This window comes from Hemibagrus wyckioides, linkage group LG10, assembly GCF_019097595.1.
Source record: "Hemibagrus wyckioides isolate EC202008001 linkage group LG10, SWU_Hwy_1.0, whole genome shotgun sequence".
NCBI lineage: Eukaryota > Metazoa > Chordata > Actinopteri > Siluriformes > Bagridae > Hemibagrus > Hemibagrus wyckioides.
In genome coordinates, this window is record NC_080719.1 from 1501130 (window position 1) to 1518645 (window position 17516).

The window sequence follows — 17516 nt, forward strand, 5'->3', positions numbered from 1 at the left end:
CACTATTTAAAAAACTTTACATACGACTCTGACCGTTTTTGTAAATATATTTTATTTAATGTACACTATATTGCCAAAAGTATTGGGACACCCCTCCAGATCATTGAATTCAGGTTGTTTTTCAGGGGTCAGGCTCGGCCCCTTAGTTCCAGTGAAAGGAACTCTTAATGCTTCAGCTTCATACCAAGACATTTTGGACAATTTCATGCTCTTTGTGGGAACAGTTTGGGGATGACCCCTTCCTGTTCCAACATGACTGCACACCAGTGACCAAAGCAAGGTCCATAAAGACATGGATGAGTGAGTTTGGTGTGGAGGAACTTGACTGGCCTGCACAGAGTCCTGACCTCAACCCCATAGAACATAGAATTAGAGCGGAGACTGTGAGCCAGACCTTCTCGTCCAACATCAGTGCCTGACCTCACAAATGTGCTTCTAGAGGAATGGTCAAAAATTCCCATAAACACACTCCTAAACCTTGTGGAAAGCCTTCCCAGAAGAGTTGAAGCTGTTCTAAAGGGCGGGACAACTCCATATTCCATTCATGTGCATGGAAAGGCAGATGGTCCATGTTTCCTGACTCTGAAATCGCTCATATATTTGCGTGCGGCAAAGACATACATACAATTGCAACAATTTGGACTGGCTCCTGCCATAACCAAGCTCCTCATTGCAGATGTTAACTAGGAAATGTTTGTTTTAATGTTTGATTAGAGCCTTAATGAAACGTCCAAAAGTAATCAGTTGGAATTTCATGTCCGATATTGGGGACAGGATGTCGTCCAGTCAAGATACGTAGGGTCACAATTCATGGGACAGCTCAGGATTTGCTTCACCATTACAAAGTAAGTACCAACCCATCACAAATAATTTTTATGTAACATCCATCCATCCATTTTCTATACCCGCTTTATTCCTAATAAAGCGGGGATCTGCTGGAGTCTATCCCAGCACACATTGGGTAAAAGGCAGGGGTACACCCTGGACAGGCCACCAGTCCATCACAGGGTCACACATATAGACAGACAACCACACACACTCACACACACTACTGTGGGCAATTTAGAATTACCAATAAACCTAATGTACATGTTTTTGGACTATGGGAGAAAACCGGAGTACCCGGAGTAAACCCACGCAGGCTCGGGGAGAACATGCAAACTCCACACAGAAAGGCCCCTGTCTGTTTGAACCTGGGATTCGGCCCAGGACCTTCTTGTTGTGAGGCAGAGCTAACCACTAAGCCACAATGCTGCCCCTATGTATCATAGCAAGCAATAATTATTCTTATCAGATCTGGAGTGTATGTATAAATATTTAAAATACACATTCCATATAAAAATGTTTGATTTTGTTTGTTTCATTAACAAGATCTAATCTCTGACTTTAATAGAACATGTTTTATTTGCTGTCTGAGAAATGTCAAACATTTGGGGAAAAATACTATCAGTAAATCCTTGACATTGCACATACACGTAAATGTAATTTTAATATATATATATATATATATCTACCAGTTGTGGAGAGAGCTTCGGAGGATTTTTTTCAAGAAAGAGGTACTCAAGGATATCGGTCCACTTCAGCTGGTCAGGTTGGATGGCACTGACAAGCAGAGCTGGGTCAACCCAAAGGAAGTAAACATAGGCCTGGGTGCAGAATCACTCTTATGGTATTGTTTTCGCCAAGTTATTTTGATGGATTCAGCTTGATTTTATAATAGGTTATAATAGGTTATAATAGGTTATAATAGGTTGTTTACATCCTCCCATCAGGAACTACTGAAACAGAAAAAGGAATTCAAGGTTCTGGAGTTTAGGAAAGACTTTGTCAAAGTCATGTCTACCATCATCCAGAAAGTACAGGACAAGAGCCCATTAAAGTATCCTGTAGTGAGTCAGGTGGACTGTTTGGATCCCAGCATGATGTCGGACCCTGACCGGTGCAAGAGCAATAGGACTAAAAACTGGTGCAGAAGTTTTTGCAAGCCCACCAGTTGTCCAGCGGTGTCTCTGTGGGTAGGAAAGAAAAGTTCAGTTCTATCAGTGTCGTAAAGCAAGTTAGGAAATATGCTATTATTCTAAATGTAAGAAAATGGCTTGTGTAAATGTTATGTATTAATACTTTACACAAATCAGGCATGACCACCTGCCTAATATTGTGTTGGTCCCCCTTTTGCTGCTAAAACAGCCCTGACCCATCGAGGCATGGACTCCACTAGATCCCTGAAGGTGTGCTGTGGGATCTGGCACCATGACGTTAGCAGCAGATCCTTTAAGTCCTGTAAGTTGTGAGGTGAAGCCTCCATAGGCCCCACCTTGCAACTTACAGAATTTAAAGGACTTAATGGATACTTTTGATAGATACTGACCACTGCAGACCGGGAACACCCCACAAGAGCTGCAGTTTTGGAGATGCTCTGATCCAGTGGTCTAGCCATCACAATTTGGCCCTTCGTCAAACTCAAAGCTCAAATCCTTACACTTGTCCATGTTTCCTGTTTCTAACAAAAGGTTGTGGACAAAATGTTGACTTGCTGCCTAATATATCCCACCCACTAACAGGTGCCATGATGAGAAGATACTCAGTCTTATTCACTTCACCGGTCACTGCTCAGTTATACATGATTTGTATATATGCATACTTTATAAAAATAAAAATTAATAGTACTTTTCTCCTTTCTGTAGGTGGTGATAATCCAGCAGATTAGTGACTTCTTATCTGCTGAAAACGAGACCCTTCTCTCATACCCACCCACAGAGACCAGGCTAGATGTGGAGCTTTTGAAGGAAACTGCTTCTCCTGTCCCATGAGGATTCTCCATTGACAAAGAAGTGGAGACCTGCAGGAGACAATGGTCATGAATCGACTGGTGCAAAGACTGTTTTGCAGTTTATTTTTGTGTTTCACTCATTCTGTATATCAATAAACAGTGTGTTAAGGTAACTGGTTTAATTGTGTGATGTTTGCAAAATGTATTACAAGATTGGTCTTAAATTTCATCCTGCATGGTATTGAAAAGGTCTTAAATCTAGCACTTAGAAACCTGCAGATACCGTTATGGACCTTGTTTTGGTCACTGGTGCACAGTCATGTTGGAACAGGAAGGGGTCATCCCCAAACTGTTCCCATAAAGTTGGGAGCATGAAATTGTCCAAAATGTCTTGGTGTGAAGGTGAAGCATTAAGAGTTCCTTTCGCTGGAACTAAGGGGCCGAGCCTGACCCCTGAACTCAATGATTTGGAGGGGTGTCCCAAAACTTTTGGCAATATAGTGTATAAAGTGAACAGCGTTGTTCTTCGCAGGTGGTTGTCTGAGATGTTACCATGACGACGTGTGTAAACATGAAGATTTACATAGCAAGTATAAATAAAACACAGATAAATCAGGGTTATGGAATACTGATAGTGTGCCCTTGAGTTTAGTTCATAGTTCTCGGTTATAATCTTTATAGACAAATCATTTTAATTAAAGAGTTAGGATATAGATGGGAGAGACATTCCCTCAGCATCATCATCATCATCATCATCATTCAAGTGTTTTAGTTTCAGGACTACATTTACATAAAACATGTTTTCTCAAAAGACCTCGAAGCAAAGAAAAATAAAACCCCACAGAAACATGTGAAGTCCTCTCCGGGCTTCCGTAGCCGCTTACTGACCCGATGACCAGGGTTTCGTCTCTCGTGTGGATCTCTAAAGATCTTAAATAATTTATAAAGAAGCGCACAAAGGAACAGAGAATCAACACGGACAAAACCAGCAATAAGAGAAAACAATAAAATAAAGTGTTTTTTTTACGATTCGCTCTCATTCTGTCTCACACAGAAATAAAGAGTTGAGGTACAGGGACAGAAAAGGGAACAGGTACAAAATACAGTGCACACAAAGAGAAAACCCCTCCTGTCCCACAGCGTCCACCTAACAAGAAGTCCAGGATTTAAAGATCTGTGAACTCCCTGAACTCCAGTCTTTAGACAGAGAGAGAGAGAGAGAGAGAGAGAGAGAGAGAGAGACAGAGTCTGTTATCTGGGCCTGTGGTTGACCAGGAGAAAGTCTTTGTCCCTGCAGGTGAGACAAAGTCTGAGGTTCCTCATGGAGCCACCTGCACAGAAGAACGCCCAGACGGCCATCACACACAGGAGCATGTAGGTGGGGATCAGACTGCCTTCATACCTCGGGTTCACGAAGGTCTGGAACAGAAAAGGTGAAAGAGATCCTGAGCTTTTACACAGATATTACCCCAAATTACAGATACACCAGGAACATGTCTCTCTCTCTCTCTCTGTTTGTCTGCCTGTCTCTCTGTCTGTCTCTCTCTCTCTTCCTCTCTCTGTCTGTTTGCCTGCCTCTCTCTCCATTTCTGTCTGTCTCTCTCTCACTCTGACTCACTCTTTGTATCTCTCTCTCTCCATGTGCCTCACTCTGTATGTCTCTCTTTGTGTGTCTCACTGTCTTTGTTCATCTCTCATCTTGCTGTCTCTCTCTTTCTTTCGGCATGCATCCTTCTGCGTTTCTCTCTCTCTCTCTCTGTGTGTCTCTCTATCTGTCTGCATGTGTTTTTCCTTGTCTATTTCTTGTCTGTGTGTGTGCGTCTCTCTCTCTCTCTCTCTCTCTCTCACACACACACACTTTTTCCTTGTCTCTCTCACTGTTTCTGTGTGTGTGTCTGTCTCTCTCTCCCTCTCTCTGTTTCTGTGTGTGTGATATATATATATCTGTCTGTCTGCATGTATTTTTATCTTTGTCTGTTTGTGTGTGTGTGTGTCTGTCTGTCTCTCTCTCTCCCACTCTCTGTTTGTGTGTCTCTATCTGTCTGTCTGTCTGCCTGCCTGTATTTTTATCCTTGTCTGTTTCTGCATGCGTTTCTTACCAAGCATGACACTAACAGGTGACTGCACACCACGGCTCCAAGTGACCACCACCTCTTCCTCTCACAAGAGTCGAAGAAGACCACGCCCCAGAACATGTGCAGCAGGATTATAGCCAGAGTCATGAAGGCTGCAGAGAGGAAAAAATATGACATGCTTCAAACCAAACAATGAAAATCACGCACACACTCATGGGTGCACACACACACGCACACACTCGCACACAGACTCGCACAGGTTCTTCACCTGAAGAAATGAAGTAATGTTGTGAATCTCCGTGGATGCCCACAGTCCCTGGACCCACAGAGTCAGACAGGATGTTAACCACCGAGAACGCTCCGCTCATCAACCCGAATCCCAGACCAGACACTGAAAATACACACATGAAACATTTCATCAAATTCGTCATGTCACTTTTTTTTCTGCTGTTGAACCTGATTCACCTGCAACATAAACAAAATTAGTGACATAAATAAACAAACACCATTCTTCCTTTTAAAGAAGATTCTGAGACATTAAAGTATAAAATAAAATATCACTCAGATAAGACCTCAACTGTCTCCAGCGTCTGGAAATAGCTTTGCTTATTTGAATACTTTAAAACTGAATCATTTACACGATTCAGTTTTTACTTAAATGAATCACGACAGAGATTCAAGGAATTTCATCAAATGACTAATCGAGTGTAGAGACTCTGAAATTAGACTTTCAGCTCTAAACTGAATTCTGTCATTTCTGTTCAAACTAAAAAAAAGGATGAAACATTTGATTCGATTTGACTCGTGAGTCAGTTCAACTGATTCGTTCTGTGTGATCTATATGATTCCTGATTAAATGTGAAAGTTTTTTCACTTTAAGATTTTTTGACGTCAGCTCGGAGTGAAACACACACACACACACACACACACAAACCTTACAAACAAACTTTTCTAACAGAAAAGTACTGCTTTACCTTGACCTAAGTACCAGTTCAACACAGTTTTTAAAATGTACATTTAATTATATTCTGAATATGTAATTTTTTTTAAATTTGCATATTGTATATTTAGTGTATAAAGTGAGGTATAATACCGTAAGCCAGCTGGCGGACGGAGATGGGCATGGTCTCCTCTTGGCTGATGGCCAGCAGTCCCTCATTTGCTTTCCTGTAAAGGACATCAGGTGAAAGGTATTAAAATAAAACCTCACTCTAGCGAGTGTTCCTGATATCAAGCGTCTGTGTGTGTGTCTCACTTTAAGAGTTTGTAGTAGGCGAATCTGAAGAGCTCCTGCAGCAGGACGGACAGCAGAACTCCGAAGGCGAGCAGTCCTTTCTGCTGTGAGCTGCTGTCTTTATTACTGATCTGTACAGCGACGAACCACACCAACGACGACAGCAGCAAGGACACGAGCCAGAAAAACGCCCTGACAAACACCACACAAAAACAGGAGTGTAAGGACAAAAGATAATAAAAAATAAACAAGAGTTCCTCATCTGACACATTCCTGAGATTCCTGACAGAAGCCTGCATGTGTGTGTACATCGATCAGGTATAACATTGTGAGCAGTTCCAGGTGAAGTGAATAAGACTGAGTATCTCCTCATCATGGCACCTGTTAGTGGGTGGGATATATTAGGCAGCAAGTCAACATTTTGTCCTCAAAGTTGATGTTAGAAGCAGGAAAAATGGACAAGTGTAAGGATTTGAGCGAGTTTGACCAAAAGGGCCAAAATGTGATGGCTAGAACACTGGATCAGAGCATCTCCAAAACTGCAGCTCTTGTGGGGTGTTCCCGGTCTGCAGTGGTCAGTATCTATCAAAAGTTGGTCCAAGGAAGGAACAGTGGTGAATCGGTGACAGGGTCATGGACGGTCAAGGCTCACTGATGCACGTGGGGAGTGAAGGCTGGACCGTGTGATCCGATCCAACAGACGAGCTACTGTTGCTCAAACTGCTGAAGGAGTTAATGCTGGTTCTGATAGAAATGGGTCAGAATACACAGTGCAGGACGGGTCAGGGCTGTTCTGGCAGCAAAAGGGGACCGACACAATATCAGGCAGGCAATCTTCCTTATATGGAAGCATCATATGTGAAGAAGATATCGTTTCAGATTTCTAAGGCAGCGAAGCTTTATTTATTTTGACTAAATGAGTAGGTAGTTAGTTAACACCCACACAGGATAACGTTTACAAGGTTAATTAGTCCTCAGCTGATCTGAGCCTCTAGTAAAGACGGAGACCTAGCTGGGGGGAATCTGTGTCACGCGCACTTTCATAAATACCGCGTCATCAGCATCAGGCTAACAGTGCTAGCTAACATTGTAAGCCAGTTGGCTAACATTCCCAGCGGTGTGTTATTAAAGTTACTCACCCCGCGATGAGGAAAATGACCCTCAGAGGATCCCGGGCGATGGTGAGCAGAAACAAGGCTACAGCTGGACTGAAGGCGATAAAAGTACAGCCGAAAAACACCGCCGCCGTCATCGTTAAACTCCAAACCGCTCCTCTACCGGAACTACTACAACCGCTGCTTCCGGTCAGCCTATAAACACTGACCGGATATATAAATATTAAAAGAAAAAAAAACCAGTTAATCAGAGTTGAGAGGATACAGGTTAAACGGGAGACGTATCGACTTCTCCATAATTCACACAATTAAAACGTTAAAAATAATATACAGCTTTAGAATCGCAGCCCAATGACGGAAACGGCAGAATAAAATTTTTCAAAATAAAGGTCCTCGTGCCGCAGGCTTGCTCTTAAAGAAAGTTTAGTTTATTAAAAATAAAAGTAGCTTAAATAGAGAGAGCTCAAATTAAAGTTTACTGATATCAATAATAGAAGATATAATATTATGAAAACAGTGCGACTCATTTCCACTAAATGATAATGTTAGCTTTTAACACAGCTACAACAATTATTTACATCTCCCCGGATTCATAGTCAGGATGTAATGTAAACATTTTATACTTTAACATGAATAACAGTGAAGAATGCGGTGCAGACTATGAGTATGTGAAACTTTTAAACTTTTAGGAATCACTCAGCCTTCTACACAGTGAAAACTTCACAATAAACTGTACCAGGGGCGTCGCTAGGGCTATTCATTCGGGGCTCGAGCCCCGGATGTTTTTAATCTAGCCCCGAATGTTTTATCCCGAATTTTCCACAGGAGTGTAGAAGAATTAATGAAATGTGGATCGTTTTATTAGAGCACTGTTGCCGTTTACTGTACACGATTTTGACTGACGTCTCTCTCCGCATCCGCGCGCGTGCGCGCGCACACACACACACACACACGCTCTCGCCAAAATACCGCGAGAGTGTGCGCTCGAATATGCTCTAGAGCCGCTCTCGCGATACTTTAATGTCTTACACTTGTCGGTCTGCGCGGCGCCGCTTTCACACCACGTGACTAAAACACCTTACAGCCCTTAAACGGGACAGCAATAAAATGTCAGAAAACACAACAATCTTATTATTCAGATAAAAGTCTAACTTCTAATATTTAATGTTAACATAGTTGATTAAAGTCGCTAACAAATGTATGTTGTGTGAAAAAGGAGGCCCACTGTCCCTGATTCTGAAAACCCCAGACATATAGGACCCTTTAAAATATTATTCCATACCCAAGACCTACAAAAGCCTTAAATTAAATCATCCTAAAGATAGATCTAAATAAAATCTAAACTGTTAAAGCACTAAGACATTACAGTCTGAACCTCATGACTTTCTATTATTCAACTAATGCAGTATTTAAGTTAAAATACAGACATGACTTAGGTGAACAATGGACCAGAACAGACTCCATCATTCAGCTGTTCTGTCAATTGATAAAGGAATTCTCAGCACTAGAAATACTAGTATGGTGATTGACAGTTTTGCCCAAGGCTCGGAGATACTCTCTGATGATTCCATCCTCAAAAAAATAGTATAGAAAAGTCATCAAGAGCATGAAGTAGACAAGATACAAGCAGTAAGATAGCTGAGAGAATGAGAGATGAGAGAACGATAAGAGAAGAGAAGCTGTAAAAAAATAAAAAATAAACAAAGAATAATTCATACAGTAGTGGCAGCATAAATCAGGAATGAAATAATAGGTGCATGTATAATATAGATTATTGTAAAATAATAGTAATAATAAAGGATCTGCACGACACTGCTTCACACATAAGCTGTGAAAGAGATAATATTGCATGGCATACCTGTGTGAGAGAAAATGTCATGAATTTAATGAACTCCTTTTTTAGTAGCAATACTCTGAAATGATGGGAGGAGTCAGAAAAAAGATTGAATTCAATTTTCTAAAGTTGCATACTGTTTGTGTTAATTTGTGTTTATTATTAAACAATATTACATGAAAATGCCCAAAACGTGTTATTCTTGCTTACCCCCTCTCCTCAATTAGCCCCTGATGTTTTCAAATCCTAGATACGCCCCTGAATTGTACATAACATGGACACAAAGGTAAAAGAGCACGCTTTCACACATTCGATTAAAAAAATTGTCACATGGTATAGACATCATGGAATATTTTATTTATTATATACAGTATCAGTATCAAGGGTATAATAATAATAATAATAATAATAATAATAATAATAATAATAATAATAATAATAATAATTAAAAAAAAGACTTCCACCACCCAAAACAATAAATTATCATAAAAATAATAATAATTTTTTAAATTTATATTTTTTGTTGAGTTGAAAAATAAAAGATCCTCTCTAACCAGAAAAAGTTTAAAAATGTAAAAAATTCCACTCTCTCAGTCTTAATAAAAGATGTGGATGATAGAAGGCAGCAGGTAGGAAGAATTCTTAAAAGTCCTCCACCACAGAGAGTCAGAATTGGGCTTGTGGTAAACAAAAATAGTATTATGATGATGATGATGATGATGATGATGATCAAGCCTTGTGTATGAGCTCCATGACAGCGATGGTGGTACTCTGGCCAAAGATAAAGGTTCCGACAATGACAGTGACCACGCCCCATCCTGTCAGGAACATCCTGTGAGAAAAACACACAGACACTGAAAAGTTTAGAGCTTCCGGAAGACTCCGCCTTCATGGTCAGGATCCTCCTTCAGTCCTCCACACACAAGGGAAACATCTGGAGAACATCAGCTCAGACGCTTAATTACACAAATTCACCGAATTATTGATGTATTTTATTCACATTAATTTGGTCATGTTTTAGTAATAATCCTGAAAAAAGTGCTTAATTTAGTTGGAAAAAAGAAACTAAAAAGGTTCCAGAAACTTCTTCCCTTCTCTGAGGAAAGCCACTCCCCTAAGTCCAGCTTCCGTCTGTGATTGGACAGGGATTGCATTTCACTGCATCACGACAGCAACATAGTGATGAAAGTGAAATGCAACTGAGAGCTACTTCACTTCTAAACAAACAAATAGGGTTTATTTCTATAAAAAGCAATCTGCTACACGGCGAAGAAGCTGTTTAAAGGCGTCTCGATCGACTGATTCGATTTTATACGATTGTTTAAAAATTATAAACTCTTCACTCACTTTAATCTGTAATCTAATGGTTCGGTCTGCATGGCAAAAATCAGGCACAGTCCTGTAAGAGAAGTTCAATGTTAGTCTCACTTCTTTATATTTTTTTTGCTGTTTGTTTGTGTGTGTGTGTGTGTGTGTGTCACCAGGAAATATGAAAATAAAGAAGGCACTGATTCCTCCGATCACACTGATGATGTCACTCATGTCTGGAACGTAGACCGCGATGAGAAGCGTCACAGCGATCCACAGGATGGTCAGGAGAACCCGGCAACGGCTCTCAAACTCCACCGTAACCATGGCGCGTCGCTCCTGGTAACGCAGCACCAACGCCAGGATGACAGTCCTGAGGAGAGAGAACACGGTTATACAGAGGGAGAGTGTGTGTGTGATAAGATACAGCTATAGTCTGTGTACCTGCCCAGGAGGAGTATTATGGGATAGATTGTGATGATCGAGAACCCAAACAGCAGCCTCGCGATGATCATCACCACATCGTTTCCAGGATACGACATCAGGATATCTGACGCCACGCCCCGGCCAAAGGTCAGGAATCCGAACACTCCTGTCATCAGGGAAGAGGCGGTTTTTATTAACTTCTAAACTTTTAGAACAGTATTATTTACAGTTTGAAGTTGAGACAGGTGACATTACAGGTAACATTCCATGTGATACAGGAGAGAGACAATTAACGTAACATTAATTAACATATTCAAGGAGACGTTACAGGTGATAGAGCTGACATTACAGTCACATTACAGGTGATAGAGGAGACATTACAGGTGATAGAGGAGACATTACACATGGCATTCCAGCTAACTCACCTGTGAGAGTGTAGATGAGCAGGCAGAAGGTCATGGACGTCACAGAGATGAAGACCCAGTGACTGATCTTTTTGTTCTCCATGCTGCTATAAATAGCAACGCAGGCTTCATGGCACTGAACCACACACACACACACATAAAGATGATACAGTATATCCAGGAGAAAGAATAATAAATGCCCTTATCCAGAGCAACTTACAATTTCTCTCAGTTTATACAACTGAGCAATTAAGAGTTAAAGACCTTACTCAGGGGCCCAGCAGTGGCAGTTTGGTGGAGCCGGGATTCAAACTCACAACCTTCTGATCAGTAGTACAACACCTTAATCACTAAGCTACCACATCCCCTACATGAACTGGAGTGAATCTCACCTGGAAGCCGAAGCAGATGGTGGGAACGACGCTGAACATGGAGGCCCACGAGTCGAACCTGCAGCACAGACACTCCACATATTAGTTTTTATTTTCAATCTCAATATAATATAAAAAAAAAAACTTCTGTTAACTGCTGAATGTAAACGAATGTAAATTACAGGTTTATATTAATGAGCTCATTCTGATACATTATAGAGTTTTGAGTTATTATTCAGCCTCCTGGTGGTCCAGCAGCAGGATCCTGTGCTCTCATTGACGCGGCCCGGGTTCGATTCTCGGGCAGGGAGCTAACCCAGCCACTGAAGAGTTAACTCTCAGTGCCGGTCCCAAGCCCAGAATAAATGGGAGGATTAAACACATGTACACTTCAGGGTTCTTCAGCCGCCACTTAAAGGTTCTCTTTAGAAACTAACAAAAAATTAACAAAATTTTATCCAAGCAGTTTTTTTTTTTCCTTTGGAAGCTTCACCTTCAACTGAACCCCTGAAAAACCATGTTACTGCAGACTGTGGGAAACTACACTGATTTGTTTAAACATCAATTATTCAAACATAAAAACAAAAAGTTATTTACAAACCTTTTCAGAAAATGATAATGAATAAGTCTTTCTGTCTTTGTCTCATCTTCACACTCACCCTGCGTGTTGAGGACGCAGGTCAGCGCTGTGATCCACTCTCAGGTAATATTTAACGATTACAGCCACGCTGAGGTATGTAGCAGCCAGAGTCCCTAATACACTGCATTTCACACACACACACACAAACACACAAACACAGTGTACTGTAATCATTTCTTAAAAGTAATGAACCATTTATTAAAGGAATATTGACAGACTTCGCTCTGATACACACCTGGTGTATTTCTGGATGCTGATTTCTTTAGGGATGGACAGAGGGAGGATGATGAGGAGGCACACGATGAAGAGCGAGAAGCTCTGATCTGTATACCAGTGATAGGGCATCACTTTAGCTCCGGTCGCCATTTCATATACAGACAAACACACTGAACACACACAGACATTCAGTTATAAATTAATTGAGGTGAGATTTTATGATCAATCCTACAGATGAATGCTCTTTGTGTTCAGCTAAGCTTCATCTCAAAGAGTCACTTCAAAGAGTCATCTTAAAGAGTCACCTCAAAGAGTCATCTCAAAGAGTCACCTCAAAGAGTCATCTCAAAGAGTCACCTCAAAGAGTCATCTCAAAGAGTCGATCCATTTGTGAATCACACATTGCTACACACTCACTCACTCACTCACATTTCTCCAGCTGGTCCTGCACCACCACAAGGAATGCCACAGAGATCATGAAGAGGTTGAAGACGAAGCAGATCTCACAGAGATACCCGATCCTGCGGCCGCACACTTCTCTCACCACGTCGTGATATGTGCTCTGACGGCTGATAGACGAGGAGTAGCCCAGGATGACCAGACCACTGATCAGGAATATCAGAGACACCTGAGCAGGAGAAAAGAGCTGACTCAGTGCTGACACACAACACACACACTACACTGTACTAATGAAGATGACTAAAATTAAATAGAAATAAAATAAACAAATCTTTTAATATGGATACTAAAGACAATAAATGTGATATAGGCATTTGGTCCACACACACACACAGACTTTTGTATACTTTCATTACATTACAATAGATAGATTGTGACAAGAACACACACACACACATTATTAGTAATAGCATGTGAAGAACATCATACAATTTACACGCTAATGTGAAAAGTGTACACACACAAACTCTCTCTTTCACAATATCTTATACATACACATATTCTCTCTCTCTCTCTCTCTCTCTCTCTCTCTCTCTTTCTCTCATTTATTGATTGCAGTGTCCAGCTTCATGGGATAAAAAAGAACTCACTTTTTTTTGAAGTTTTCATTTACAGTCTACTATAAAATTCCATATATATCCTCGTATACAAATCAGGGGATTTAATCCTGGAAGGACATTTAACTTGTTGTTCCATATAAAACGTGTTTTGGGAGGAAACCAGAGAACCCCGGGGGAAACCCACACAGACGTTAACATGAGCTCAGGATCGAATGTGGTAGCCCGTGACGCAGCGGCGTTACTGTACCATGCAGGATGGGGATAGGTGTGCTAATAAGGTGTGGTGGTTGTCATGGTAACAGTACACTTTTGGATGTTGTTCAAAAATAAATCTGTGGGACCATGATGATGTAAAACTCTGAAGATTCTGATACTGTAAACACAATGTGTGAGTATTAATGAAGGCTGGTAGGAGGACCTGAGGGGCGTTTACACATTTACATGGCCATGAATATTCATGCATGATTAATCAGAGCGGCTAATTCAGTGCTTTTGGACTCATTAATGTTTGAAATGAAAATGCTCCATGAGTTGTGACCTCAGAGGAAGTGAGAAGCGTGCATGAACTTACCATTTCCACACTGATGGCTCTGCTCACACCTCCTGCCTTCTCAAAAGCCCAGGGGAAGTTGAGGAGTCCGGCACCGAGTGCTGACTTCAGCATGATGAAAACCGCACCGAAGGAACCGAGCCGCTGTGTTTCAGAGCCTCGACCCGGTTTGTAAAGCAAGCTGATGCTGCGGATGCTCTCGCGCGCCAGTTCCTCCATACTGCCTCGCGCTCAGATCTCCACGAACGGGTGTAGTGTAGGGCTGAGGGTGAATGCAACCGGACAGAGACGCCACTGGAGACACCGAGGCGCTCGTGACCTGATTTAAGACCGAGGAGTTAACTTCAGTGACAGAGAGCTCTGTGCGAGTCCGGTTCTCTCCAACAACCTACAGGCTCTTCATTATACAGTGCGCGTGCTCCAGGTTAAGGCACTTATAGATAAAAAAAGAAGAAAATGTCGCACTCAGGTGAGAAATGTTGAAGAGATCTGCTAGTTTTTGAGCTGACCCGTGGCTCGTGAGTCGTTTATTTGAAGACGCATAGCACGTGCCGTGGACCGTCCGGATCACGAGCGCGTGCTGTCAGTGTCAGTGTGTGTACATATTTAGGTAGGTGAGAATTATTAGAAATGCAGTAACGTGACGTGCCAGTCAGACTCACCTGTGGACTCACCTGGGTCGGGGATTAAGACAAAATGCAATGATTTCTCAGTGTTAGAGGAGCATATAGATTTAAAATTCAAGAAAACAACAACAACAACAATAAAAACCCAGTAACCTGAACAGTGATACCCTAACCCTGCATTCCTTAAAATAAAGTCGCGTCCAATCACCAACGCGCTTTCAGGAGCAGAACTGTTTTCCAGACAGAGGTTTTTCAGCAACCTGAAGGTGCATTAGGTAAGATTTGTGAAAAATGTTCTAAAAGTTAAATGAATAAGATGAATAAGTTGAATAAGACTTAAATGATTTTTAATGATTTATCCCACGTGCAAATTAAATATTTTAATTATATAATGACATATAAGTATGAGAATAATTGTTGGGGGCGTGGCTATTAAATCAGAGAAGCATTTAAAATATAAAAAATCCGGACCAAAGAAGGTTTCTAAAAAGTTTTCCAACTATTTAATAGACTTGTCATCAGAAACTGATATAATTTCTAAGCTTTTATCATTTGTACACAACTTTCCACATCATTTAAAGTTGTAATAATTGACAAGTAGTGACTATTACACATTTAATTAGATTTTTTTTTTTTTTTTTAAATAAACACAATTTTTTTTAAATAAACACAATTGGGCGAATATTGCCAACCATACACCCCAGGCCTGTAGATGGCGATAAAGATCAAACTCACCCAGGGTTAAAACAAACAAAAAAAATTTCCGGTTTGGTGCTCACGCGCGCACGGTGAAACATGCCGGTAGACACTAAACGTATCCGTGGACCGGAGGTGTCACAGTCTCCTTTGTTATTTCTTCCTCCGGTTTCCCAGATTACTGAAGTCAGCAGCAGCAGACAGGGCTCGCGAGGAAACGGTGATGTTCGCCCGTTATTCGCGCGCTGTGGTCTCGTGAGCCAGGCCAAGGGCTCTGCGTACCTCGAGGCCGGCAACACGAAGGTCATCTGCTCGGTGTACGGTCCGCGCGAGACGGAGCGCAAGGACGAGACTGACATGAAAAGCGGCCGCCTCGTGTGCGACTTCCGCCTGGCGCCGTTCTCGTGCCCGAAGCGCGGCGCGTGGATCCAGAGCGCCGAGGAGCGCGACCTGTCCACGGGGCTGGCGGAGAGCATGCAGCCCGGCGTGTGCCTGCACCGGTACCCCCGCGCCCAGATAGACGTGAACGTCGTGGTGCTGGAGAACGACGGCTCCGTGCTGGCGCACGCGGTGACGTGCGCGTCCATGGCGCTCGCGGACGCCGGGATCGAGATGTACGACACGGTGCTGGGCTGCGCGCTGAGGCAGGACGGAGACCGGTGCCTCGTGGACCCCGACCTGGCGGAGGAGCAGGGCAGCGTGCGCGAGAGCTACGGCGAAAACCAGGGCCGCGTCGCGGTGGCGCTTCTCCCCAACCTTAACCAGATTTCCGGTCTGCAGGCGGACGGCGAGATGCGCGCGGACACATTAACGGCGGCCGTGAGGATGTGCGTGGAGGGCTGCCACAAGCTGTACCCGGTGGTGCAACAAGCTATACTCCGGGCAGTGAAAAGGAAAGCACCGCCTCCACCGGAGAAATAACTCTGACTCTGTGTTCCTGTTCTCTAACTACATCCCTCACTTCTCTACAGTGACCAGTGTCCAGCTGTTCTCAAATATTAAATCACCTTTAACACCTTTATCATCAGTGCAGCAAATTATTCTGTAAAAGAACGGTGTATCTATCTATCTGTTTACTTTCCTATCTATCTGTCTATCTGTTTACTTATGTCTATCTGTTTACTTATATCTATCTATCTATCTATCTATCTATCTATCTATCTATCTATCTATCTATCTATCTGTTTACTTGTCTGTCTATATCAAAACATAACTGCAGCTATCAGGGGGCGTGTCTTTCACAACACAAAATATAGAATCTTCTAAATATCGTTAGCTTTATGCTAACCTGACAGGAATTTTGATAGAATTTTTAAATCACATTTCTAAATCAAGACTGTATATTATTATAAAGTTTTGACAATTTTTTTTCATTTTAAAATCTAAAATATTAAAGTTGAACCTGATAATTTCTGTAAAAACGTTTTTTTTTTTATGCTTTCAAGCAATATTTTGGTCTAAAACCTCTCACATATTTAATGCTGCAAATAAAATTTCTGCAAAATAAGTTTTCTCACACACAACCTTATACATTTGATGAGTTAAAAACAACTAATCTTTAATACAAACTTTACCTCAGGTTAGCTAAAGTTAAACGTACTTACATGCACATAAGTTAGCTTTAAGCTAACGCTGACTAAAGTTTTGAGTCTTCTTTATAATTCTATAAAGCCTATAGTGATATATAATTAAAATGTATAGCTAATCCATGAATAAATTTTACTGTAGAAATCTAAAATATGCATAATATTTACCACAGACTATCACGATATAGACAGCTAAGACAAGCTAATGCTCTAAAAATTGTTCCTCTTTGCCTTTTTCCTCTCATTATATAGTCTTTAGTGCAATTTTGCTCCAAGAGCCAAAAATCTTGCATTGTAAAATAATTCTTTGGTTGTGTTTTGAGATTTAGGACACATAATATGAAGTAATGTAGTTTCACAGAGAACAAAGATGGTCGATGACGATAGAGAATTTATAATGCTTATCTAAACTCTACTAACAGCATGACCCCCGACTCCCAGGACCGCTAAAGATACAGAAACAGTGACGAAGAAACCAAAAATAATCTCTTTATTACCGCGAGCTCACTGTGTGTTTACGTTCACTCGTTTTCTGATCTTCAATGCTAACATTAACATTAACCAGCTAGCTAGCTCGAGGTCTCGGACTGTCGGTGTGTCCATGTCTGCCTTCTGTTTGTTTAAAAAAAAAAGAAGAGAGAGTGAG

The 17516-nt window shown here is 41.5% G+C and overlaps 3 protein-coding genes across 8 annotated transcripts; 1 reads left to right on the forward strand and 2 right to left on the reverse strand.

Moving 5' to 3' along the window:
* Window positions 1–357: 357 nt before the first annotated feature.
* aph1b (APH1B gamma secretase subunit) lies at window positions 358–7444 on the reverse strand. Its single transcript, XM_058400745.1, has 6 exons — window positions 7219–7444; window positions 6101–6271; window positions 5939–6012; window positions 5114–5236; window positions 4870–4997; window positions 358–4189 (listed from the first exon to the last, which is right to left on the reverse strand). Exons 1-6 carry the CDS (start codon window positions 7329–7331, stop codon window positions 4022–4024), a joined length of 777 nt encoding a protein of 258 aa, XP_058256728.1. The 5' UTR covers window positions 7332–7444; the 3' UTR covers window positions 358–4021.
* Window positions 7445–7930: 486 nt separating this feature from the next.
* Window positions 7931–15459, reverse strand: slc38a8b (solute carrier family 38 member 8b). Of its 6 annotated transcripts, none has more exons than XM_058400738.1 (10): window positions 15324–15459; window positions 13984–14281; window positions 12823–13021; window positions 12413–12563; window positions 12197–12298; window positions 11559–11616; window positions 11188–11302; window positions 10781–10928; window positions 10376–10709; window positions 7931–9860 (listed from the first exon to the last, which is right to left on the reverse strand). In XM_058400738.1, exons 2-10 carry the CDS (start codon window positions 14179–14181, stop codon window positions 9540–9542), a joined length of 1626 nt encoding a protein of 541 aa, XP_058256721.1. In that variant the 5' UTR covers window positions 14182–14281; window positions 15324–15459; the 3' UTR covers window positions 7931–9539. The 6 variants fall into 6 exon arrangements, with proteins under 6 accessions (XP_058256721.1, XP_058256720.1, XP_058256719.1 ...); XM_058400737.1 differs by having other exon boundaries at window positions 13984–14395; XM_058400736.1 differs by having other exon boundaries at window positions 13984–14636.
* On the forward strand, window positions 15384–16693 carry exosc6 (exosome component 6). The gene has a single exon (XM_058400744.1). The coding sequence runs from the start codon at window positions 15384–15386 to the stop codon at window positions 16203–16205; it is 822 nt and encodes a 273-aa protein (XP_058256727.1). The 3' UTR covers window positions 16206–16693.
* Window positions 16694–17516: the final 823 nt, after the last annotated feature.